Source organism: Styela clava, chromosome 13 (assembly GCF_964204865.1).
Source record: "Styela clava chromosome 13, kaStyClav1.hap1.2, whole genome shotgun sequence".
In the NCBI taxonomy this organism is placed as follows: domain Eukaryota; kingdom Metazoa; phylum Chordata; class Ascidiacea; order Stolidobranchia; family Styelidae; genus Styela; species Styela clava.
In genome coordinates, this window is record NC_135262.1 from 245,287 (window position 1) to 273,105 (window position 27,819).

The 27,819-nt window shown below is 37.3% G+C and overlaps 1 protein-coding gene across 3 annotated transcripts; it reads right to left on the minus strand.

Moving 5' to 3' along the window:
- Window positions 1–570: 570 nt before the first annotated feature.
- LOC120332141 (NEDD4-like E3 ubiquitin-protein ligase WWP1) lies at window positions 571–26,902 on the minus strand. Of its 3 annotated transcripts, XM_078119021.1 has the most exons (25): window positions 26,717–26,902; window positions 24,331–25,787; window positions 23,561–23,711; window positions 22,416–22,540; window positions 20,580–20,723; window positions 19,915–19,989; window positions 16,317–16,446; window positions 15,843–15,907; window positions 15,047–15,153; window positions 14,526–14,635; window positions 14,063–14,158; window positions 13,413–13,560; window positions 12,941–13,031; window positions 12,140–12,224; window positions 11,506–11,631; window positions 10,436–10,517; window positions 9,748–9,908; window positions 8,900–9,059; window positions 8,302–8,435; window positions 7,738–7,878; window positions 6,884–7,004; window positions 6,399–6,485; window positions 5,136–5,250; window positions 4,377–4,449; window positions 571–3,894 (listed from the first exon to the last, which is right to left on the minus strand). In XM_078119021.1, exons 2-25 carry the CDS (start codon window positions 24,377–24,379, stop codon window positions 3,795–3,797), a joined length of 2,676 nt encoding a protein of 891 aa, XP_077975147.1. In that variant the 5' UTR covers window positions 24,380–25,787; window positions 26,717–26,902; the 3' UTR covers window positions 571–3,794. The 3 variants fall into 3 exon arrangements, with proteins under 3 accessions (XP_077975147.1, XP_039255259.2, XP_077975149.1); XM_039399325.2 differs by lacking the exon at window positions 26,717–26,902 and having other exon boundaries at window positions 24,331–25,934; XM_078119023.1 differs by lacking the exons at window positions 19,915–19,989; window positions 26,717–26,902 and having other exon boundaries at window positions 24,331–25,934.
- Window positions 26,903–27,819: the final 917 nt, after the last annotated feature.

The following is a 27,819-nucleotide window of genomic DNA, read 5'->3' on the forward strand; positions in this document are numbered from 1 at the left end:
TTTGATTACTGGACCAATTGCTTTGAAATTTTCAGTGGTTGAAGATAAAAAAATTTATCAGAAGGCTATTACTTTTTTTGTTGCTATGACGTCATCAAAATTATTGCCATCAGGTGAACGTGTCCATATATTTGAGCATAGCTCTCTTGTTTCATTTTGTATCCTCACTTTTACCACGCGAAAAACTGCTTTTCTAATTAATTACTAGACAAATTGCTTTGAAATTTTCAGTGGTTGAAGATTGTATTTTCGCTAGAAGGCTATTTATTTTTATTTTAGAAAAATTTTTGGGCTTGTTTGAGATTAGTTTTTTGTGTGCGATGGCGTCATAAAAATCATAAATTGTACATTTCCTGTGACTGATTGCACACCCAGTACTACTTCGTCTTGGCTTGCGTGTCCATATATTTGAGCATTGCTTCCTTGTTATCAGTCAATTCACTGCGTTTCGAGTTTTTAACATAAATTTAGACTTTTTAATATCAGTAAAATTCAGGAGTTTGAAAATTTTGTCTCGAGACTCCATCCAACAATCTCATGTCACCAGCACAAACACGAAACCAACAAAAATTTCTTGAACAATTTCTATTTTCAAGTGGAATAATAAAATAATTTTCCAGCACAAATATATACAAGGTTGTAAATTAAGAGGAGAATCATTTGCAATCAGGACAATAGAGAAACAAACTCCAAATGGCGCAACAACCGCTAAATGGTGCTATAAGTACACACACAGGTGCAAACATAGCATTTAGGCGAAGCGGAAAGTTGATAAGTGGCATAATGATATTCATTCCTGCCCACAATGGCTGATGAATCATATAGCACACAACTTTCTGGACTCGTAAAGGCAGAATCATATGTTACCCATGTCCCCTATAGCATTTAGAATTATACGCAGGGGGAGGAACTGTTACTGTTTGAGAATAGGATTCTGTTTCAGAAAAAGTTTATAATACAAATTAACTAACAAAATGAATAACCACAGCATTTTATCTGTGTCTGGCATGGAAATAGTCAGCCAGGTCATTCTTATTTATCTCTTAATTAAGAGTAGGGAGGAAAGTCTGTGCTTCATTATATGATGGTACACACAATCGTACTTTAATCAGTCTATGTCGGATATGAATCAACTAGTTATTAGTTTCAAATGCACGGAATGGCGTCTAGCAAAGGAGACAGGGAGAGAGGAAAGTTGATAACACGACTTAATCATATGGCGAAGCAAAGCCTCTGGTCACCCAGGTATATATTTCAGATGCATTGGCTTTCACAATTATCATCCGAAGCCCTAAATAAATTTTTGATAGGTTATAAATATACAGATAGCTAAATTGGGGGGGAAAAGAAGAAAAATAAAACATATATTTAAGATAACACGCAAACAAAATAATGCAGAAGCGAGATATAATAAAGGAACCTAAATACTAATAATACAACTATGACATCACACAATCACGGTGAATACATCAAACAAATAATAATATGACAACATTATGATGAAATAATGGACTAAATTGCATCATAATGGTGCGTAAATTAAAAGTGCAGAAAAGCAATTAAGCAAAATTAGTGAAAACAAAATGAGAGAAATGAATTGTGACAAAGTAACTTTGGCTTTGTTATTTTTTCAAGGGGGATTTCCCTTACCAAAGTAGTGTTGTATTGTGAATAATCCGCCCCAGATCTGAATATTCTAAACTGTAGGAATATGGACGAATCGCAACACAGAAAAATATATCAGAATTGCTTGGCTACAACCAAATTATATAGTAAACCCAAGCTATTTCGATATATTTATGCGAGTTTGCTCAAAGTATCGTCACCTTTTTTTGGCTAATTTGATTTGAATCGAAGTGTATAAACCATTTCATGTTCAAATTGATTTCAATCAATCTTACTCCACATATTGAGACTACCTTTCTGAATTTAAGTTGCAATCAGAGGCGTATGCTGTATTTTATTTGACATTTTTCTTGAAATAGTTTATTTAGCTATTGGTTGTGAGTTGGGAGCGAGACTTCTGAATACCGTAATTACCAGCGGAGCTTAGCAATGAGCCATATTTTTGGGGAGGGTTGCAAATACCATGAAGGGTTTTGAATATTTGATCCTTTTTTATGATGAATTTTGGCCCTAATCATATAACTTTAAAAGGTATCATAAATAACTAAAGTGAGGTCGTCATGCCTACATATCGTGAATCATTACAAAGCACAAACTGTGGGTAAAAGACTCAGCCAGATACAGAAATATGTGGTAACGGAATTAAAACTTCATGTGAGTCACAACTTGCAATAAAAGAGTGTTCCCTGCAATTTCAATTTCACTATGGTTGATGTCGAACTAGTGGGAAGCAAACCATACGCCAATATTCCGAATGCCTACTCTAAGCAGACACACCTCATCAGATATAGAAAAGACAAGATGGCTAATCCTTCGTCGACGCTCCAGAAGTATGTGTACCAATATGGAGGTAATTAATTTTGTTCGTCTATTTTACATCAAGTTGTGTGAAGTAAACCTATGGGCAGGGGGTATATTCACTTGGCTAACTCAGACCATCCAGACCATAATGGCCTAACCTGGTAGACATACTACGGGAGTATCTAACAGTCAACCATTTACCAGTCCTGGTCAGGTATGGAAATAGTTAACCCGATAATTGTTCCATCATTGGGTTACTGAATGTATTTCGAACATTATTGAGCACCCCTGATCTATACTAACAGAAAGGAAAGTAATAAGATGGATTAATCATGTGGCAAACCACAGCATCTGGTCGAGGTCAATTATACGTTAATTTTTTCCATCAGTGGACGCGTGGCTGTGCTTTTAATTGTAAGGTTATAGAGATGTTAATGAGACAGTACCAGATATTGGCTGGTTTGAGAATTTTTACCTAAATTGTGACATCACTGTGAATCACAATGGGAAGTTTGTAAGAGTGAAGTTGAGCCATAACCGCTCATAAAATCGACCATTTCAACAAGTAAACAAAAATCGACAATAATTATACATAAAACTACAAAATAATTAAATTATGATTTAACAAAATAGTTACTACTTGGAATAACGGTGAAGAGTTTCATATAACTTAAGCTCAGTAAAGAAAATCAATTTTGGGTGTGGGAAAAGGAGTGTTGCCAGAAATTTTGAATTAGGGGGTTTGAAGTTTCTAATTGTCGAGTTAGGCCGAAACATCTAGCAGGTCCAGCAGGTGGCCAGAAAACGAGCACAAAAATCGTTTCAAGCTACAAAAATAGATTAAGAAAATTATTCTCAGTTGTTGAGACAGGGAGTAGCCTGGGATTCTGGGTCCTCATATTTCTAATTGCCAAATTAAACCGTAACAACTAGCGAGTCTGGCTGGGTGACCCTGACTGCGACCCAGTGTGAGAATAGCTGGGCGGATGCATGAACTAGGCTAGTGAAGGGAGTCTTCCTATTAACAGTGTGATTGCTGTCTAAAGAGATTGAGACCAAATTGGGAAAAATGTGAAGTGAGAGAAATTTTAGTCCTAGTAAATCGAACGTCTCACCTAAGTAATTTGGAAAAATATTCCCCAAACTAAGTGAAGGCTGCATATGTCTAGGTGGATGCTTGCCCAGAGCCATCTTCACAAACAAGCGGTTTTAAACAACCAAAATAGCGTCAGCGTTGAATGAATATTTAAAAAAACATTTCAATTAGATTTTCATATAGCACACATTTCATAAGATCCCATATTTCCGTAAAAATGTAGATTTGACCAAGCGGGATTCCCCTTTACTATTATTTCTACCCCCCTTTTCTATTCTTGCCCGAATCCCTCAGTTTCTTCTATTGCAAGAGTCAATTTTTCTTTGAGTTGTTCATAGTTTTTGTATGGAGGGAGATCAAGCCGGTTGAAACTGTGAATAATAATAATATTTATCGTTGATAATAGACTTAATAATGAATGTGTGAAATAATAAATGGTAAAAAATATTGGTAAAACTGCAGAATAATAAATGGCTTTGAACTATAAAATGTATGATCCCACAACCACAACACACAATGCTGAAGGAATAAATGGTTTTATACTCATAATTTTGTAAAGCTGTGTAATATAATACCTGGCCTTTTACTTTGGTTGTAATCTACAGTAACATATGATTATGAGTATTGAAAATAAAAAAATATGTAGTATGACAAAACAACTGTTAACTGGCCTAACATTAAAAAACGAGTGAAATAATAAATGATTTTACACTTAAAATATTTTTAGATGAAGCAACACTTCATAGACATTATAGAAGGAAAGTCAAAGACGGATAATGGGAATCGGTTGTCATGCAGACTGTGATATTTAAATTGTTTGTTATGAGAACTGCAAAATAATAAATGATCTTACCATGTATGACTCCTTGGCAACCAAGTTTCCCTTCCAACTTTTTCAATGCAAAATCTTTGAGGGCCGTTGCTCCCTGGGTAAAGAAATATATGTTGAACAATGCAAAGGAACCAATGATTACCATTTGATCTAAATATCAGTCTGCACAACTATCTCAATATTAGCAAGTATTTTAGAAGTGCAACAGCCCAGAAACTCAATACATTGCGTGGTTTGTATGTTTCTTGCCGCCGAAGTCTCGTTTAAAGAGGCTTGTGATTTTATAGCTTATCGATCTTAATCGGTAAGTATGTTGATAGGTATTTGTCTATCTGTTTGTTTGTCTGTCTGTCTGTCTGTCTGTTAGATGCACGCGATATCTCACGAGAGCGAGATTGAATCTGCTCCAGATTTTGCATGTGCATTCATCATATGTCGTACCAAAAGCCTATTGATTTTGGATGAATTATGTCGTATAATTAGCGAGTTATTTATTAATTAGTGATGGGACACAAGGTGTCACTATGTGGAGTAAGAGCGCTGTTTTGGGGGATCCCCTAACTTTCGATCGATAAGTCTTCGGTCTCTGACCGATATTCTCGTTTTTTGTTTGTGCCCTGGTGAGCGGGCACAAGAGTTATGCACGTATAAGCTGACCCCTAAGTTTAGCAACTTTTTTTTTTAGTGAGGAGGTACAGTGATCACTGCTTGAACCTATAATGTGAACTACTAATCCATTTGTTTGTTCATATCATTAAAACAGCCTCATATCTCACTCACCCAACAATTCAGCAAAACCTCCGACTGGTACTCGACAAGTCCCCGTTACAAATTGCAGAAGACGAGCCCGCTTCTCATTGTCTATTTCTCGGACATACTGCCAGAACCATTGCACCTGAAAACAATTTGTTGAAAATGCATGATTGTGAATAAGCTTCCAAGCAAGCAATCCAAAAGATAACACAGTATAGATTACTTTCCTAGTGTATAATAGCCTGATTCTGTACACTTTAGAAGTCTTGAAATAACTTGGTTGAAGGATTGAGCAAGGCTCTAAATGGGCAACTACATAGACATGTCTTGATTCATTCAATCAATGAAGATTTTCTATGATTTTCATTCTCAGAGAGGAGGCTCCACACAGACAGTCACGGACGATTCGCAAGAATCTCCAATTTTTTTTGACGAACCGAAATCTCTCCGTTCGGCCTCACCAACTCGAATCATTGCGCCTTTAGTAAAGTGGTGAGTGTAATAATATCTCTACCCATCGATTTTTATATCTGATTGTAGAATATTATTCAAAATTAACTCAATATTTCAGAGCACTGTGTTCACTTCATGAATCAAAAAACAAGATACATAGTATACACTAGGGCAGGCCAGAGCAAGATAACAACTGCATGAAAGGTCGTGAACTCGAGCACTGAATTAAATTAATATAAAATATGCAATATCACTACAGTAAGCATTGGGTTTGAGCCGAAGATCCTTAACCAGCATCCCAGCATAATTATGTTCAAACGCTCCCAAGCATTGGGACATCATGCAAAGTGTTATAAAATGTCCACAAAGGAAGCCAAATCGTTCCAATAATTTAATTCATGTTCCACACATTGAATGAGTAAGATGTTGTGTGGTTCTTGTGGTGTGTAGATCTCTGCAACACCAATACAGTTAATACCAATGCTCTAACCGAGTGGGCACAGCTTTTGAAGCAGGGGGCAAAAATGTTGCCCACCTAGATTGGCGGGCCATATAAATGTGACATAAAAAGTACGGTAACATTTTTTGAAAAAATTTTACAATGTTATAAGAGCCAAAGTGATAAACAATGAGCCTTGTGACGAAACTAAATTTAATCGCAAGCTCAACAAATTCCTTTAACTATTTTTTTTTAGCTAAAACATCAATATTTGGTTTTAGCATCAGGCGGGCCAGATCGAATTACCCATCGGGCCAGATTTGGCCAGCGGGTCGTAGTTCGCCCACGTCTGCTCTGACCACTACTTCATGACTCACACACCACTCCCTGTATCTCACCTGTTTACTTTTAACATTATAAGTCCTGTATATTGTGTTCTTCATCCAGTCTTCAACGTCGAACTCTTGCATTCCACAGAGCATTAGCTGGAAATGAGATGTTTGCATTAGAAAGCTATGAGGGCATAAGGGCACAGACTCAGTAGTGAGACATTGGAAATATGTTTGCCACCGCACCTCTGATTACCTTGTGTGGGCTTGCAGGTTCGGATCCCATGCAGGGATAGGTATGTGCAAGAGGATTGCTGGACTCCTCGCTGCTGTAGAGTGGTTCCCATAACCGCTGGTTGGTTACGGCATCCTCCTCCAGCAAGTCCATGCCTCTGATAACAAATAACTAACTATTCCCTAACCCGACATGAACTGGTAACCAGACGAGAGGCCGTGCTTTGCCATATGATTGAGCCGTCTTATTTCTTTCCTCTCCCCACAGATAAATATGTAAATACTATCCTATCGACCGTTCTCTATTGACCTTCACTGACCTCTAGTTCTCTTTCATCGAAATACTGCAGCCATTGTATGGGAACGACTTCGTTGAATCCGTTGAGGAAAGCTTTGGTTTGCTCTTCCACTCCTCGAGAGAATCTCCACTCAATCATTAGGCTGTGAGGTGAGGTGAGAGTTTAGTACTAGGTATGGGAAACTAACAAGATTCAATGGCACCAAATGCCCCAAAGTTATTTTATATTGCAGCGATTCCCAATGTTAACTCATTATAACTGTATAATTAGTAAATGCCCATAAACCAAAGTAATTCCCGAGGCACACCAACAGGAACGGACACTCCTCCACAGAGAGCACATGGCCCCTTCACAGCTGGTTGGTCGTGATCAGTCATCTGTGACTGATGACATCATAGGTCATGCTCAGCCATTGGAGAATATACTAGTTGCCAGAAATACGGTAAAGATACATTAGTTAAAATTCGCAGTTCTTTTAGTCTCATCGCTTGATAAGGTGATATTTAATGTGATGTTTTCACTTTGTTGAGCATGAATTGTTTGAACATAATGTGATTTGAAATCTACCAATCATAATAACACTATGAATACCACTGAAATGATAAACAAGGGGCCACGAGTTGAAGAAGTTGGGGAGTATCACAGCGTGAAAACTTGACAGCATTTATTTTGCGTTTGCAGCCAGGAAAATCTCAAATATCATACAATATTTACAAAATTAGAGACTGGAGCACTAGAGCACTGGAATGAATTATGTTCCCATGCCCACTGTCCTACCCAGGGTGTAATCAATTGGGGAGGCAATGTCGAACCAGAATTCTTGCCCTTCAAGATACAGTAACTCTTTACATATTTATGGATTGGTAGATACTAACCGTATATATTCTTCTTTGTTTTCTTCAGTTACTTGTATGTCTTTCCCTCCCTCCTTCAACTCATGTGATTCAATCTTTCCTAAGATTTCTTGATCCATAGTGAAGAAAAGTTCGAGTCCGCATTCTTCTATGTTGTTGTCCCTGGAAATATAGTTCTGCTGGTTAATGAACTGGTTGCAACTTTATGGAGCGCTTCTCAAACTTTTTTGCCCCGGAACACCTACACTTTTTATCTCGTCTCGCGGAACACCAAGGTAAATGTGGGTGTAAAGTTGGACAGTTAAAAAATTAGTCCGACGGGTAACGATATTAAAAAGTTACCGAAAACGGCATGCTTTCCAGGCTGACACAAGGGCGCATATTTGTCGACACTTGAGAGATAAAGTAACATCCTAGTGTTGCCAAAGTATGACCAAGATCGCCATGGTGACCAATTTAGTCACAATTTTGATTCGTGTTCTGCAGAACACTCTAAAAGAAGATCACGGAAAAGCAGTGCCCGCGGAACACAGTTTGAGAAACCCCTGCATAAATAACAGAGGCTCAAAAAACAAGAACACTGACCTTGTCCATACAAGAGAATTATAGAATTCCTCGTCGACAGATTCAATGTCTTTAATCGTTAATTTTCTGTTCAACATTCGTTTATAAAACGGGAGAGAGAAACCGGTATCGATGAATTTGCCGTGGTAGAGAGCCTGGAATGAAAATAACATTGGAGTATTTGGTTGTATTAAGATATAAAACGAGAGAGAATATACAGATTTAATGGATTTCTCTATTTGTTTGTTTCATGAAAGACTAAGAATGTACAATAGAAATGAATTTTCAAATCAGAAATTAAAAGCAGATGACAGAAGTGGATTTTGATATTTGGTTATATGAAGACAGTGGCTCCCAAAGTTGATTGACTGGAGACCAAAATAAGAGGGAACGCTGGCAATGACCGATACATATAATCAATTTGTTACGAATATACACATGTTTAACTGTGATAATGATGTAACAATTGACTATATCTAGAACGCAGAAACAACAAAAAAAAATGTGGTGTTGAACTATTTCACTTTATTTCAACGGGCCCTATTAGGTCGTTACGTGGGCTGTAATTGCCCGCAGGCCGGGGTTTTGAAATCACTGTATTAAGATATAAAAACTGTACCATTGCAATGAATCTCCCAACAAATCTGAAGTAAAGAAGATGATCTGGGTTAATCTTGGAGGCGGGGTTAATTTGCATCGTATAATTCTCACTCCCTGCATATTCGAACAAACAATACATCGGATTCAAGACTTCGTGTGAGACCAGGAAAAACCATTCCCTGTGGAAAAGGAGAGGGATTGTTAGCAGGGTTAGTCTGAGTTTTTGGAGTTTGACATGTTATCAATGATTCCGGAGCCGGAGTCTAATTTCAAACTCCCCATTTGTCCCCATATATATACCTCACAAACATACCCACCAGGCAACCCTCCTAGAGTTCAACCACTTTTCATTGCAATTGTATTATAAACCACCACATATCAATTCATATTGTCCCATCATATATTCCCCGTATGTACTATATATCCGCCCCTATTGTCCCCCACATGCACCTCCATTCCTCCTCCATATCTACCCGTATGTCACTAGTCACCCATACATACTTGTATATGCTCCCCACATACCGCCTATATGTCCCCCATATGTACTTGTAAATGTCACCCTTATACATCTCCATATGTCCCCCAAATGTCACCAATATGTCCCCCAAATATCACACATATGTACTTCCATATGTCCCCCAAATATCACCCATATGCACTTCTATATGTCCCCCAAATATCACTCATGTGCACTTCCATATGTCCCCCAATTATAACCCATATGCGCTTCCGTATGTCCCCCAAATATCACCCATATGCACTTCTATATGTCCCCCAAATATAACCCATATGCACTTCCATATGTCCCCCAATTATAATCCATATGCGCTTCCATATGTCCCCCAAATATCACCCATATGTACCCACCTTGCAACCCCACCATAGTCCAGCCCCTCTTCACCCCTGAATATAATGTATAATCTCCTCCTTAGATCGAAAGGCTGGAAATGCATGATTTGTTGGAACGAATTCTCAAAAATGTTTTCTCGTGTTACGTTGATCTTCACATGGCTTGGTAGCGCATTAGACTGTACGAAAAAAAAGAATTTTCATAAAATACACAACATTGAAAAATGTTTCCATGTGATGGCAAAAATCAGTGCCCTAAATAACAAGAAAATGGAAAAGCAGAAAATTTAAAGAAGTATTCCAATGCATAGGTTCCCGAATTCTTGCCGCATTTACTTCCAATAATACAAATCGTGACGCAGTAATACAAATCGGGAATTTGGAAGGGAAACATTAAATTACAATCAAAAGCTTTAAATAATAAAATAAATTTATGATATGCACTATATATCACGCATCCATGCACAATACACCTGTTTCTGTGCTCATAAATGATCAAAAAGTGATTGAATGCCCAGAAAAGCCAGTTGTACTTCTATTTCAACGTTTATTTTAAAATATTTGACTTTTTTACAACAAGTTCGAAACATGGGCAAGTGAGAAGCCATATTTGAAAAATGATTGATATTGCGCAATTCGATCAGAAGTCTGGAAACCCATCACAAGACTGAAAAAACTTATTTCTAACTTAGGTCTTCACACTTACCTGGCAAAGATACCTGAATTGTCCAAGTTTCCATTTAAAGCTTCTTTCATAGGCAACAGGGACTCCGTATGATCCAATCGTGCTGTAATAAAGAATTAATACTATTATTGCATAGGAAACTGTTGGTTATGAACGTAGTTGATTGACATCTTTAGTAGGCATTGCAACTCACTATGTTAGGGCTGTAATTCCCAGATTGTTATAAAAGAGATAAGTTGGCAATGAGAGAGTGCTATACTTAAGTTCCCAGTTATTGTGGAAAAAATACAAATTATATTTTTATAAAAATTTAGGGTGGCCTAGTGCAGGGGTGAGCAAGGTTGTTGAACCAGGGCCTAATAATTTAGCCCATCTGGACTGGCCGGCCATGTAAGTGTGACATAAAAATTTCCATTTTATGAAAAATATTTACAGTGTTACAATGGCAAAAGCCTTATTTTTCAGCTTAGACATCAAAATTTGGTTTTAGTTTTGTTGTGACAACATCAGGTGGGCCAGATGGAATCACCCAGCGAGCCGGATTTGGCCCGCGATCTGTAGTTTGCCCATGTCAGGGCTAGGAAGTTTAATTTAGCTTTCTGGCATTGTAAGTTGGAGAAAATCTGGGGTTCAACCCTGGCACACTACCCCACTCATGGAATGACAAATTGGGTGGACCTGAAAAAGGATTTAGAGTTTTCAAGAATAATTGTTGCTCTCTCCTCACTAGAGGTAAAATCGGGACCAAAAATTCCATCTCGGCCCGATTCGGGTATTAAAACCGAGCTAGACTAATTAACTGGATTTGCAGGCCCGAGCCCCAAGCAAACCTGAAATTTCATATTTTATTTAGGAGTTCTTTGAATTTTCATTGCAAGAGTTTAGCAAAGTATGTGTTTTATAACAAGTATTCCTTAGTTTAGTATTCACACATAGTTTTAGTATATTTTTTATAAACATATATTAATTTAAAAAAAAAGTCAGCGATAGAAACGCCCGATCCGACCCGAACTTAATGATTGACATTTTAGGCCCAACCCGACCCAAATTTCAGGTCGAGTCGGGCTTCAGATCTTAGCTCTACTCCTCACCCTTTATTTCCAGGCCTCGGATCTGTGAACGTTGTTTCTTTCTTATTGTGATCAACAAAATATCTAACGCCCTCCGGTGTAAAACGAATCTCCCATCCTGGAGGTAGAGGTTCCTCGTTCACCATTCTGGAAAGATATTCATTCAAAATTTGAAAAAAAAGGTTGCTATTCACATATGAGTCTTAAAATATAATCTTTCAGCAATGGTAGAATAAGTGTGCTGATTTCAAAAGGCGTGAAAAGGGAAAACGCAAGGAACCTATGGCAGAGACATCACACAACTTTTACCGTATATCCTCTCATATATGTTGACCCCCTAAAATCGGCCCTAAAACGTTGAATTTTTAAAAATTCGCATATAAGCTAATCCTACAAATTGTAACACGCCATACGCACCTATCACAGCAAATTTGAGTCGTAGCTGTTGGAATTAAGTTAGCGTAATGTCATTTGGTTTGAGTGCGATCAGAGTTATGCACATATAAGTCAACCTCTTAGTGGCCAAATATAGGCCAAATTTTTGTGTGATCAGAGTGTGATAAGTGTATAAGGCTTCCCCTGGATTAACAAATTATTTTTTGAGTTTTGAACTCGGCTTATATGCCAGTGTATACGATAATATTAGAGAACTCACCCCTGCGTCCTGGGATCCTCCCACTGCGTTGTCCTCGTATTATGATTCACAAAATATACTCGGCCATTTTCATCCATTCGTTTCTCTGAAATAAGGAAAAAACATTTCACACTTTCACTAATAATCTCCGTATGAGCAGCTTTGTACGTGAAAAGCTACCATTTTTTTTGAAGAACTAGAACAGGGGTTGGCAAATTATGGCCCGTGAGCCAGATCCAAATCACTGATGTGTTTAATGTGGCCCACTCGTGTTCGCTGAAATTACGACTATAGTTTTTATGGATACAAATTCATGTTGAAAATCTCGTCATAATGACCCCGACTGTTACATTGATTGTTGATTCATAGTTTTTCATTTTAAGTTTTGAGCTTCCGGCCTAGAAATCAAGTCTATTATCTGCAACTGGCCCAATCGGGAGAGTAATTGCCTAACCCTGAAATAAAATCTCCCCAATTCCGTATTGTCCACCCAATTTATTACACCCTGATTAAAATCGCATTTGAAAATTTTATTTTTTATCGCGTTTCAACACCCGCACTCCGGGCAAGGCTCTGTACAGGCAGCTACTTAACGAGTCGTTATTTTCGCAAGGACAAAAATATTTTCAATTTCGCATTGCCTATCAATTTTCAAATGCATAAAATTTCAAATTACTAATGAAAATATTCTAAAATCAAGAATTTACTACATGGAATATAACCAGTGTATTTGGATATTTGATTCACTTCAAATTTCCTCGCCAAAAAATATTTGAATTATAATATGATTACAGAAGGGAAGTCCCCCTCCCAAATACTCACCCCATCCTTTGGGCATTGCCCCCAATGAGTCTGATTCTGGGGGTTGGGGTGTTGGCTGTTGGCCACCCACCATGAATCTCTGGTTGTAAGCCTGAAGAAAACGAAAAAGGGAACGTTTAGACGCGACAATTGGGACATGAAATGGGATTTGTTGTGCTGAAATTGTTTTGCAATCCCCTTATGATTAAAGGAACACTGAGTTATGTAAACAATATAAAATGAATTCACGAAATTTGTCATGCAAATCGAAAAGGAACATTTTAGAAATATTTGCGACCTTCTTAATTGACTGTTAAAAACTCTTAGAAAACTTAATTTTTTGGGGTTTTTGTATAAAATTTATCAATAAAAGTCTGAAATTCTTTGGAGAGACTTCTGACTTTAAAAATAATGGTCTGTGATTCCAACTCTGTCGAGAACATGCCAAACTGCAACCCCACATCCTTTATTCAGCGTGCAACACCAATAATACCTGCTGTTGGTTCTGTAAGTTATTCCTCTGGTTCATCCATTGAGTGTAATCCTGCACCCTCTGTACTGTCGGTCTCTGCCAGGTGGTCGTTCGAGTGTTGTGGTCAACGTAATATACTCGCTTACGTGCATCGACTCGCCTCTCCCACCTAGTGGATGAAAATACTCTATCAATGACTACGGATAGAGATCAAGATAAAATATTAAACTACGATCAGTGATAAGAATGGCTGGTTGAATGACATATTTGCTAAGTGCTTGCCACGCCACCTATGATTACCCTGCCTGAGATAAGATAATTAATTACTGATAAGGCTTTTCGACTGAAGAGATAATTTTGCTAACGATAAGAAACCAACTGATTATTCTGTTCGCGTTCAGAGGTTCAAAGCCTGCGAGGAAATGATTATCAGAGCAGAACAATTTTATTCATTAACTTTCTCACTAAGAGTTACTGGAAGCGCCATGCAATGCATGGATCTTTACTTTGATCAGCAGGTCATGATGCTTTAGAAACACGCTTGCCATTGAATGACTGATTAACTCGTCCGGTTCAAAATTTAAATCTAAAGAGTGTTAATTATACATGAAAGTGTTGTTGGACTTCTTATTATCGTAGTGCGATTCACGTTAACGCTACTCTCTACTCACCCTTGTGGTAGGGGTTCCGGTCGCTCCCACGTTGTCGTCCTGGTGTTGTGGTCGACGTAATATACTCTTCCCATCGGATCGATGCGAGATTCCCAACTGCGGAATAATTGGTGAAAATGAATAAATAAGCACATAACACTATATAGCAGAGGTGGGCAGGGCTTTTGGACCATGTCAGTTATACAGGTTTCACCAGAGATGTCGGAAACAGATATATGAAAAGATTTAAAAATTAGTTGATCCGATAAATCGATCAGAAAACATACAAAAAATTCTGAATACACAAGAGAATAATCGAAATTGTTTTATAAATATCAAAGCAAATGGTGTGGCAATCAATTAAAAGCGAGGGTCTAATCTACCCCTAATCTAATCAACATTAAATAAGTCATATCAATCATTATTTCAGTCATAGCCGACTGATGAGGGGGAAAAGAAATCAAAGCAGAAGCATAAAACTTACCCTTGTGGCAGAGGTGGGTGTTGATTCTGTGGGGGTGGTTGACTGTGTGCTTTGTTCCCACCTGTGGTAGGAGTAGAAGGAGGGTAACCCCCTACAGCTCCACCTCCAATCTGTGAAAAAATTGAAAATTCGTCTAAAATTTATAACAGTACATTTATTATTCATTTTGAAAAAATTACCGACACGCTTCGATTTACCACTCCCTGTGTGAGAATAATACAGTAAAACAGGGGTCTCAAACTTGCAGCACAGGGCCAATTGCGGCCCGTAGGGCGATAGTTTGTGACTATTACGGCAAAATTTCATGCAGCGAGATTTCCTATGCAAAATATCCTGCGGCAAATTTACGGACACGAACACAGCTATTCCAACACATAGTTCAATGCAGACCCTCAAGAACAAAGAGAGTTGATTCACCATCGCCACATATGAGGATAGTTGGCATCTCATCATTCCCTATTTAAGTGAACTTGGACTTTTCAAAGACTTGTCCAGGCCTTCTGACAAAAAAGCATACTCACCACCGCAGGTACAGGGGGATTCCCAGATGGTGGACCCCCATTAGTAGTTGCAGGCGCCACTGCATTGTTACGTATCGAAGGTGTCGGAGTAGTGTTGCCAGATGACCCTGTGATAAAGTTTTTTATTTAAGAAAGAGAGACACCGAGAAAAATAAAATCGTGTTAAATGTGGATAACAGTCAAGTGGTTGGAGCAGGGGTGGGCAAGATTTTTGGACCGGGCGCCATGTAAGTGTGTGATGAAAAGGTGTATTACCGTATTTGCTCGTTTTGTAGCCCGGGCCCATAATTTTTCAACCAACTCACTAACCAAGCCCTTATTCAAACCGGCCCTTAATCAAGATCGGGCGGTAAAACGAGCATATACGGTATATGAACAATATCAAAGTTACAAAAAAAAAAAAGTGGAAAACAATAATCTCGAGCCAAAAATAAATTTAATCACAACCTCAACAAATTCCTCATATTTTTTAGCTAAATAATCAAAATTTGTCTTTAGTTTGGCTGTGGCAGCATCAGACGGGCCAGATTGAGCTGCCAAATGGTCCGAATTTAGCCCGAGGTGGAGTGTTGGTTCTGAAAATTTTGTCATTGTCATCTCTGCTGAAGATTCCAGGTGCCAATGCCGCCAACCTGGTCACTCATCCGGTTGCCAAGTTAGATATAGAAAAGAGCTTTACATTCATAGATAAGAGCTTTACATTTGTTTGCATACATGAAAACAAAACAGCAGAAAAAAAATAAAACTTGTCTTGCTCGTGAACTAATTGATAAGCTAGCTAAAGTAAGAAATGTACCTGAACCACTGGGTGGAGCATTAGGTCTAGGAGGTGCAGGCCGCGTTGTTTTCTTTCTTGCTCCGCTGAAAATATGAAGAAATATTACAGTGACACAAAGAAGGCAATTCTTAATGATTTGGAGGCGACTGTTCAGTCATAATACGCTCCACATTACATGAGGGTGTTGGTACTCCCGTAGTATGTGTATCAGGTTAGGGTTAAGCCATATTTATTACCAGTTCGGGGGCTGTCTGTGTTAGCCAAGTGAATTTACCCCCTGCCCATAGATTTCAGCCCCTTTACACAACTTGATGTAAAGTAAGCGAACATAATTAGTTACTGCCATGTTGGTACATTTACTTCTGGAGCACCAAAAACATGTGTAAAACAGGGAAGACAAAATATTCTGATACTTCCAAAATATATTTGGTTGCAAAGCCTTGTTCCGAGCGAAATTAATTTTTTATTAACCTCCTACGCCCATTCATTTACCTTATGCTATTCCGAGGTGGTGGGATTGGGGTGGGTACCGTAGGTCCATTCGTGGAAGGTTGTGAGTCACTTTCTGTGGAATTGACTTCTGAACTTGGTTCTGATGAACCGAAACTTGTCCCAGATGCAACTAAAAACAAATTCCAAAATTTGAGTGAAGGCTTTTATGTAATAGGAGGAATTTTTATTATTATAATTTTCAATGGTTCTTATAACTATCGTAGTTTTATGCACCAGGACTATGATATTACGTGTTCGGTGTTCAAATTGTTCTACCTGTTATGAAGACGTATTCTAATGAAAGCTATAATTCTGGGATTTGTTAGTAATTAATAATAGTTACGCCGAATATATTCAGTTCTTTGCAATGATTAATTAAAAATGATCTTTGGATGCTATAGCCATTGCTATAGACGCCCATTGTTGTGACGTCGAATTCTGTGAAGATGTTGGAAGTTTGAGCAAACCAAGGGTGTGGAGTTCAAAATCAATCCTGACATCAAGTGGTTACAAAAATTTCAATACAACTCCGGGTTAAGAAAAACTGTGACTTGTCTAAGGCCTTGTTTAAAGTAGAGAGATAAAATTTAGGATAGGATTTGCATATTTATCCCGGGTTAGAGGAAAAGCAATACGGCAACGTAATCATATGCGAACCAAGGCCTCTTGTCAGGTTACCAGTCAATGTCTGCATAGGATTAGTTAGCTAGTTATTTGTTTTCGGAAGCATGGACTTGATGGTGGAGGAAGTCGTAACCGACCAGAAGTTACGTAAACCACCCTACGGTGGCATGGAGTCCAGCAATCCTCTCGCACATAAATAGCCACACAGGATTAGAAACGGCAAATAATTGGTCGGCCCATGACGTGCCTGAAATTTGAGTGTTTGTTTGTTTTACAAAGTGGAGCCATTCAAACATTACGCAAATCAATGCACAAAGAATAAGTTTATAATTAACTTACAGCTTTGTTTGTACCTTTACAATGATGAGGTATATATGGCCAAGGATGATGGCACGCAGAGATGGGAAAAATTTAGTAATGACCTACTCTGAATACATTCTCTGTTAGGTGCTATCCTGTTATCGTTAGCTAATTTTCTCAACAGATAAATTTGAACAAAATCAATCTAATTTCATATAAATATCATCCACTGCTCTGGACAAAGCATATTACACACAGCATATACAGATATTTTCAAATGAGGGGGCGCTGAGATTTCTTAATTTCCAAGTTAGACTGCAAAAGCTAGCAGGTCCAGAAAACATGGATTTTCAAAACCTGTAAAGATCTAAAAAATGCTCCAAGCTACGAAAAATTGCAATGTACGATACGGGAACATTTCATTTACATTTCAAAGGAGGGGTTTCTGACTTTAGACCCTCAAACTACCCCTCCCCCTGGCGTCACCCCTGATTAGACAAGTTAGTATCAGCAAAATTTTTGTAATCAAAACGAGTCATAATTTCCATCAACCCAAAATAGGGAGTCAACTATAAAATCTCTTCGACTCAATTATAGCAATACTAAACAATACATTGCAAAATAAACAATTCAGATTTTTGAGAAATTGATTAATCATCATGGAGTCAGGGATGGCCAATACCGAATAGTTTACTATTTCGAATACATTCGAAATTATTTTTTTCAAATATGAAATTTCGAATACTTCGAAAATAAAATCCACTAATTGAAGCTTATCTAAATGTATGTAGGAATTTCCATACAATAAGCAATGGAATAACTGCTATCTACAAGTTACAACCTAGCTATATTACCAGGCATTTCATATTTGCAGATTATTGCAGTATATATTTTATATACCATGAGTCATGTTAACAGAATTAAATTAATACCGCAATAGTGGTATCGATGATGAATTTGAAAGTACGAGTTATTTTTCCGACTCGTGACACTTTTTTCGTGAGTACAAAAATATAAATTAAAAATTAGTTATATTCGGAACTTTACCACACATTTTAAGTCCGCAGATCGCCGTTGTATGTTTGAGTAACAATACTTTTATTATTTCATAAATATGAAAATAGGAATCAAAAGCTATTTATAATCGGGTAGTTTACCAGTAAATCCACAGATCGCCGTTGTATTTTGTAAATACGAAAATAGGAATCAAAAACTAATATTAATCGCGAGTTTGCCACACAATTTATGTCCACAGATTGCCGTGGTATTGTGCCGAATATAATTAGTTTTTGATTCTTATTTTAATACTCACGAAAAAATTGTCACAAATCGGAAAAAGAATTTATACTTTATCCCGCTTTTTGGGAACTAATTTGGATAATGGTTGCCATTGGTTTGTATTTAAAAGTATGGACTTTTTACTAGGATGATTTTGTGCTGCGCAAAATATTCGAATCCATGACCGTTACCACTATTTTAAATGCCTTACCGTGTTAATTTAATTCTATTATCTTAATTCAAATGTTGGTAAATCGGGCAGTTTACCACACATTTTAAGGCCACAAATCGCCGTTGCATTTTGGAATTATAATAGTTTTATTATTTTGTAAATACGAATCCGAAATTAATTATAATTGGGCAGTTTACCACGGATTTCATGTCCACAAATACCCGTGGTATTTGGTATCAATACTTTCATTATTTTATCAATATGAAAATAGGAATAAATATTTTATAATATCGGTCAGTTTACCACACATTTTAAGTCCACAGATTGTCGATACAACCATGAGCTACGTTGAACAGACTTAAATTAATACGGCATGGCATTTTAAATGCTGCTACAAGTCATGGATTGGATTATTTTGCGCAACAAAAAATCATCCCTGTTGTTCAGTTATGCTGCTATGCGCTAATAATTTTATATGTTTAGAACCAGATCATGTTAGTTTGGTAGAATCATACTCACAGAATTAACTATTTTTAACAATTGAGCGGTAAATTTAGGTTGTAAAGCGGCAATCATTTTGAACAACCTATTAACCCGAATGTTGAAATAATTTTGGAATGTGATAAGTACTACACTGTACGTCCACGGGTTATTTCACAGCTGTGTTTTCCTGTCCCTGTCGTGTTCTGCTGAATCGGCAAAATGAAAGAGTCACAAATCACTTTATCTCGGTGGCCGTGTTTCTCTTTAAAGTAACGATAACCGGCCTGCGATTAAATATCATGATTGGCAGACCCTAATACCCAGCAACTGATTACCCGGGAAATACGGTAATTGTCAATTTTTCGACGTAATGGAAATGAATTTGTATATTAAAAGCCTCGTAGACGAATGTCGGCAATGTCCACCCACGCAAACGTTCAAATGTGTCGCAACATAATATAAACAATCGAAGTGCCGATTCTATTCTGCCGACATCGTCATTACAATACGTGAGACAGCGTAAAAAGTCGTTTGAAGATTCCCGTAAAACGAAACACCACGTTTACGGCGAAAAGTGGCTACTATTCGGAATTATTCGAAAATCAGCCGAAAAGGTATTCGAATACTTTGATATTAGAATACATTCGAATATTCGATTCGTTTTGGACAACCCTGCATGGAGTTATTACCAAGACCCATTCAACAACAAAACATAAGGAAAAAAACAAAGCTGACACTCACCTGGAGGACGAGGTGGTAGTGGGGGCGCACCCCCAAGTTGGGGGCTCCGGGGAGGAACCGGGGGAGGAGTCCGCACTAAAACAAAAAAAATGAAAAACAACTGAACATGACAAACAAAACATGCATGATAGGATGACTAACGAAAGATAAAAAAAAATGATGACTCATTCAATATGATAATGAAAAAATAGAAAAAAACAATTACAAAAAACTTGCAGAGAAAATTTTTTTCTTTTATTTCATCATTAGTCCCGTATCCTATGATTGAAATTTAGATATATTAACTTCCAAGGGGTTTTAATAACCTATTAAAGACTGGCCTGCATACAGTATCAGGGGGACTCAAGTGTGGTGGTGAAGCAATCAATATTCATTGAAATTTGGGGTAAAATTTCATAAAAGAGAATTTAAAAAAATTTGTAAGCAATAGCCTTCCAGCGGCTAGGAACATCTGCATTTAAAAGGAATTGGTCCATTAATTGAGGAGAAGCTCGATTTTTTTCCAACAAAAATTGAGCAAAGAAGTTCCATTTCGCATTCAATACAACAAAAAAAAGAGCATGCAAGATGCAAAGGACTGATGCAAACACATATTAGGATTTCAAAAAATTCAATAAAGACCAAGGCCGAGGGGCACAACAAGACTATCAATAAAACAGACTTACATGCTGCGTCACCATTGGCAACAATTCCCATCTGTTCTTTCGTTACTCTCATTCCGTCTAGAATAACGACGACTTCTCCCATAGAATCCGTTGAGTTTGATTTTGAATCTGGTTTCAAGACGAGCTTTGCTTCAATGTTTGATACTGGGAAAGTGAAGAGTTATTTATGAGAGATTCTTTAAAGCAAGGATTGACTACAACAGTGGTTACGAAGTTGATTAACCGAGGGCTAAAATTAGTAGCGGAAGGATAATCACGGGTCAAAAGAAGGGAGCGTCCGAAAGGAGCCAACCTCGGTACATATAGTTAAGATATCGGTATAATTGAATATACACATGATTAAACTGTGATAATGAAATAACAATTAGGGGGTATCTGGAACAAAGAAAAGAAAAAGCAAAGTGTTCAAACTATTTCACTCAAGTTCGGCAAGCCCTATTAAAATCATTGCCTGTAATTGACCCTGGGGATATGGTTTGGAAATCACTGGTAGTTTGTGTGCCTTATAGCCTGGTGTAGTAGTTCTCAAATTTTTTTATTCCGATTTTCCGCATTTTATTTCTATTACAAGTTCGGGGACTGTCTGTGTTAACCAAGTGAATATACTGCTACCCATAGGCTTCAGTTCCTTTACACAACTTGATATAAAGTAGGCAAACAAAATTAGTTAACTCCATATTGGTACACATAGTTCTGGAGCGCTGGGTCACCGGTCCACTGGTTGAAAAATGGTGGTCTGGTGGTCCAAGTTGAATTTCTAATATAGTATCAATAAATGATGATGATGCTTTACATTATAATCATTAAAGTGAAGGTATTTATTCTTAAAAAAAGTTTTGTTTTTCTTGCACTTTTTACCTTGCATGAAAAAGTTAACATACCACCGAAATTTTAGGCAATGAAAATGGGCAAACAGAGAAAAAAGGTTGAGATGCACTGGACCGGTGACTCTCAACCACGGCTCTAACTATTATTCCTGCGGCTCTCATTATACTTCAAAAATGAGTCATTTTAACTGAAAATTTTTCATCGAAAATTAGTGAATGACTCGAAATTGAAAAACTGAATTACAGTAGTTGAATTGATGTCATTGTTGCTGTTAGGTCGTTTCGAGTGTGCAACTTTTTATTATGATGTCATAGTGTTTTCCCACAATGTTTAGCCATGTTTCAGTACACCGATTTCATTGTTTCCAGTAGTCAAACGCTGTGCCCCTTACACTGTGCAAAACTTGGGTATTTTCGAAAAATTCATCAAAACTGCGACTCGCTTTTCAGACTTTAGAATTTAAAAGTTACTAAAGCTGATCTCAATTTTAGCGTTGAATTGGTTTTTAGCGCGAGTTTTGTTGATGTTGTTATTTTAAAATACAAACTTGAGTTTTGTTTTGTTGCTAATTTGATTCGCGTTGTTTTTTATGCGGCTCCTTACAACTTTAGGGTTTAAAATTTGGCAATAACACTAAAAAGGTTGAGAACTGCACTAGACCATAATGAACATGTCTTAACCTAAGCGAAATCTCAGGTGCTCCAGAAGTACGTGTACCAATATGGAGGCAGCTAATTATGTTCGCCTACTTTAAATCAAGTTGTACAAAGGAACGGAAGCCTATGGACAGAGGGATATTCACTTGGCTAACACAGACATTCTCTGAACTCGTAATAGAACTAAAATAAAGGATATCTGAATAAAAATATGGCCGAACCCTAACCTGGTAGGCTACACACACTACAGGAGTATCAAATGTTAAGCAAGTTCTGTAAAATTACAGAAGTACATTTGTGTTAGTACGCCGCAAGACTCTTAAATCATATAAAATAGATTTCCCAAACGTACATTTGCCTCCGTTCTCTTTCAATATATCCAACACACTCAGCGTGGCCGATCCTAAGATTGTGTCGGTCTTCAATGAACTGTAGCTGAATACTTTGAATTCTATCATTGATGTCGGCTTCACTAGTCTAGGAATAGAAATGAATAACAATGAAATTTGGTCCATATCAGTGCCCTATGTATGATACAGAAAAATACCTTTTTTTAAATTTCAAAAAAAAGGAGGAGGGATTGCAACCCTCTATGGCTACACCACTGATTAGACAAGTCAATATCAGCAAAATTTCTGTTATCAAAAGAAGTGCCCTTCAACCTTTTTAAAGTCTTGTGATACACATGACATGCAATTGGACTTACCGTGGGATCCCCTTTTATAAAAAACACCAATATCTATTATGAAGTCAAATATTTCGGTGTTGGACGCCCCAACATGATAAAATGCAAGAAATGACCCTCCTGCTCTTGGATTTCTCTCCCAAGCATTTTAACCTCGTGGCTTCATGTTGCACAATGCAATCCTTATGGTCTCAGACACACTACTCACAAGACTTGTGTTTTTATTCCTAATTATTGTTGATGCAAAACATATAAAAAGGTTTGAAAAATTGACACACATAAATGCGTCCACCCATACACAAGAAACTTTCACAATAAGTGTTTCGCGGGATAGGATTCCACTATAGGATATAGGAACTATAGGATTCCATGGAATCCTGGTTCCTAAGTTTTTTTCAGGCAAGTCAAATTTTTGAAAATTCCATAAAATCTCACAACTCATGAATATGCTTAAATACTAGGCCGTGTATAATGCTTATGCTTTCATCTGTCACTAAATTATTTGACCGACTAATAACAGCACATGATGTGAAATTTCTCCATATACAATTACTATCGAGCAACACTTCAATGAAAAAATAAAATAAACAATAAAATTCACTAGAAAATAAAAGCAGTAACTTCTAGGTTTTTGTAGAAAATACAAACGAAGCGAGAAAATTTTCAGGCGACTCATAGGTTGGGATACACTGATCTAGACCAGAGAATATGTCTATTTTTTACTTGTATTTCATCAGCTCTAGCTGCATAAACGTGGCCTCTAGAGTTTCTTTCATAAAATAAAATGAGTTTTTGGATATAGGCATACTTACAAGGTAAACGGTTCATTCCATTGTGGATTGTTAGATTTACTGATGATCTGTGTTTTCTTGGGAGGTTCCCCATCGAGACGTACAGTAACGTACGAATCCACTACTTTGATCGTACCAAACCATCCTTTTGGATGAAGGACCCCGCTTTTCACTGAAAATTTTAAATAATGAATAGTACAAGTTGGTTAGAGGGGGAGTGGGGGTAGGAATCATTTTTGACAACAGAAGACTCTGCGCCCATACACAAAAACAACTCCTGAATATGTAGAAGTAGGAGTAATGAAGGCTTTACCAGATGCAATTTTAATGAATGCACATAAAAAAAATTTGAAATATTCGATTTTTGTATTTCACTTGTAATATTAAAATGCCAGAGTAAATAAAGATTTAATATCAGGTGGTACATCGCTCGAAATACGGATATCGGTAGACCACAGTCACCTACAAATGTTTGCTAACATCAAACACTGAAATCAGTCAGAAAAGACACAGTTTAAAAAAAGGTTCATAATTTCCACAGAGATGCTTCAACCCAAAATTTATTTTTACAAGTCAGTCAATAGGATGGCATGCAACAACAACATTCACTAAGTTTCAGAGTTGAATAATTCCAGAAATTGGGTATAAGTATATTCTACAAATACTCTTGATTTCGGAACTAAAGCCAGTAATTTCGAACCAGTTCCCCAGCTCTGCTTCGTACTGAGTGTTTGAAAGCATGCCTTAGATATAAAAAATATAACAAAAAAATTTAAAAAAATCAATCATACCTGTCACTTGAAGTTGTGAAAGTGACGCTTGAGGTCCATTAGTCTGCATAGTTATTGTTTATTATGATGTCACAACACCTCTGATACTGTGGTTGTTTTCAGCCTGGTGTTTCATTCATTTTGGTATCTTACATATTTTAGATTTATCCCACTTAATTAAGTTATCTGTAAAACCATGAAGTTAATTGAAAAGAGCAAAGAAAATACAGACTGAAAATATAGTATGTTGTGCTGACCATTAGGAATACATTCACTGTCTACATGTGTGATTTCTCAGGTCCAAATCTCTCGGGGGATGATTACGTCTGCAGAGGATTGCTGGACTCCTCACCGTCGTAGGGTGGTTCACATACGGTTACGACTTCTGTTGCCATCAAGTCCATGAGTATGAAACAAATAACTAGCTAACTAATCCTATACCCAACATTAACGTGGGTTGCCATATTATGGTTAAACATAGTTCTCTGATTCCAGAATAGCGGCTATAAATTGGAACATCAAAAAATGCATGCACGTCTTTAAAACAGGGGGCTTCGAGTGGGCAGAATGCTTAATGCGTGAGATGTAAAATGCATGTACGTCTTTAAAACAGGGGGCTTCGGGTGGGCAGAAAGCTTATTGCGTGAGATGTAAAATGCATATACGTCTTTAAAACAGGGGGCTTCGAGTGGGCAGAAAGCTTAATGCGTGAGATGTAAAATGCATGCACGTCTTTAAAACAGGGGGCTTTGAGTGTGCAGAAAGCTTAATGCGTGCCTGGATATACATCACAGAATGTCACATACAGAACGACTCTCGCATCGAGGCATTCACTTTGATATTTTAGTATAGATTGTTCGTGTCAAAATTTAAATAAAAATCGCCATGACAGATGGTATCATAATCCGTTGTGAGTTTCTATCATGAAAAAAACCCAAAGATGCATTGTTCAATTGTTATCATGTATGGACAGACTGACGAACATATCATTGATTTCGTGCTTCGTTTTGATGTATGATATATTGTTGACCTGAGTAATTTTTAACCTGAGCGTCACATATTGCAGTAGTATATATCTTTTATTATGTTTATTTCATGTGATAAGAGCCTATATTGTGTTGATCAAAATGTAATTTTTATTATCTCTCATCTATGTGTTATCATAAACATGTCATCCTGTCTATAATGAAAATAAAAGCTCGTAGACACGAGGAACAAGCCAAGCCAAGGTTGTGCAACGATGGAAGCCAGATATGAGATTGGATGCGTCAATTAAAATTCGGTGACATCATCGGAGCTCGGTTACACGCCTATAGTTTTTGCATTTCTCTCAAACGCTTCGGTAATTTTTTTTTCCTTCAGTAGATCAGATTGTTATTTCCGAGAAATCCAATGGTGGTGGTTTGAAGTTGCGTTTCTTTATAGTTTGTTCCCGAAAGGGAAGGTCTGACATTCCTGAAAGAAGGAGTCCGACGTTCCTGAAAGGAAGGGTCAGTATTCATCGGTAAAATGGAATCTTCTGAAACTGAAATGTTGCTCGATCTGTAAATTGTGCCATACTGTAATATTTATCTTAACTCTTGTCTTGATCAATTTTGGCGTAGAAAGGAAAAAGAGAAAAGCTAGTAGAATTAAAAAAAAAATAAAAAATTTATATTCAGGGTTACAAATAGCTACACGTAGAATTCTAGAATTTATAACCACTTTATATTAATAAATATTTTTACTGTGAACTTATTTCAATTGGGGCGAACATGGAGAGAGCTGACTCTGATGACCGCATGGTCGTATCGCTTGCTCCAGTCAGCCAATTCATACCGAGAAACGTTGTTTCTACTGCTTTATATTTATTATTATTATCATCATATTTATGTATTTATGTTTTTTATTGTTGACAAATAATTAATCTCTCTCTCGATAGCAAACTACTACTACTGACTGACAAATCTTAATGCATAAATAAATTTCTGTTATGTCATAAAACCTAAAAACGAGATTTTCAGATTCCGAGCTGTCTGAGCTGTGCTTTTTATTATCAATAGACTTATCATAAACCAAATGAATTTCTGCTTCATTCAATTTAATATCATAATTATGTCAGTCAACTGTCCTGTGCAATGTTCTATTAACGTCCTGAAGTCTGACTTCTACACCGTCTACAGGCAGACCCGCTGTCTGGCTGTGTCACATTACAGCATTATCTGATCACCGTACTGCACCGGTATTAGGATAGGATTTACATATTTATCCCGGATTACAGTACAGGTACCGTATTTTTATGAAATATTGCTAAAAATCTTGAATAGTTTTTATCCACTTAACAGAAATGAGCTGAAACAGGGCAGAACTCAAAACCAAACAATGAAAGTCAGGAAAGTTAAAAGTGAAAAGACAATCATACGATTACCTGTGCGTAAATATGACAACATCCTGTTCCGGTTACATGGTTAGCTCATGTCTTTTATTTACATAACATACACAATAAATGCGGAAAATTAGTAGATACCATTCATGTTTAACCTCACAAATGTATAAAAACACATTAATTTGTGATCTTTTTTACAAAAACAAGCCCCCGCTTCCAACCTTTCACTGTTTCGTAAGAAATTGGCATCGCTCCCCAGCTGACAAGTTTGCTTTATGACGTCGGTCACATGAATAAATTGAATCATTAGCGCATGACGAAATTTCAGAAAGTGGTTTACTTGTTAATATCTTTGAATAATATTCTCATTCTATGGAAAGGAAAGGTGATAAAACGGCTCAATTTTAGGGCGAGACCCGGGCGATAGACCGTGCTATCCAACAGCGACAGGAAAGCCGTTAACGCATCTCAATCATAAAACGGAAAAGGGCGCCTGTTACCCGTCATTTTTGGCATGTGAAAAGTTAATCAGTTTTAGATGCGTGGTGGACTTCATGGTCAAGAAAGCCCCAACTGGCCGCAGTCACGTGAACAGCCTTATAAAAACGAGGTGTCCCGCTAATCTCCAATGGGGGTGGAAACAGTGCATGAAACTTGAGGGGGAACCTATTCTTCACGCCATTCAGCCCTTTATCATTCCAGAAGCGATTAGCGCATAACTGCTTGTCAAATTTCTAAATGATTCTGTCCACCAAGCTAAATACATTTTGTCAATCAAGCCAAATAGCACGACAACAACTTTCCCGCTGTTAGTTGCTTGCTAAAGTCACGAGAATTGTATTCATCTACATAATTCTGGAATTACGATACGATAGATTTTCATATTTAACTCGTACCGAAGGGTATAAGTATAAGTATAAGTTTATTTCGACTCCATAATCAGCATAACAATACATTTGACAGATAAAAACAAATAAATAAAATCTGATTATGAAATCAGGGGAGCAAACAAAACCTTAGATAAGGTTTATAACGTACAAAATATAAGATGAAAGGTTTTGCCAAGAGGAAGTGGTACGTGTTTACTCACCTAAAATTATCAAGTTATTTCACACACGCTCACATGCACACACCAGCCACACACA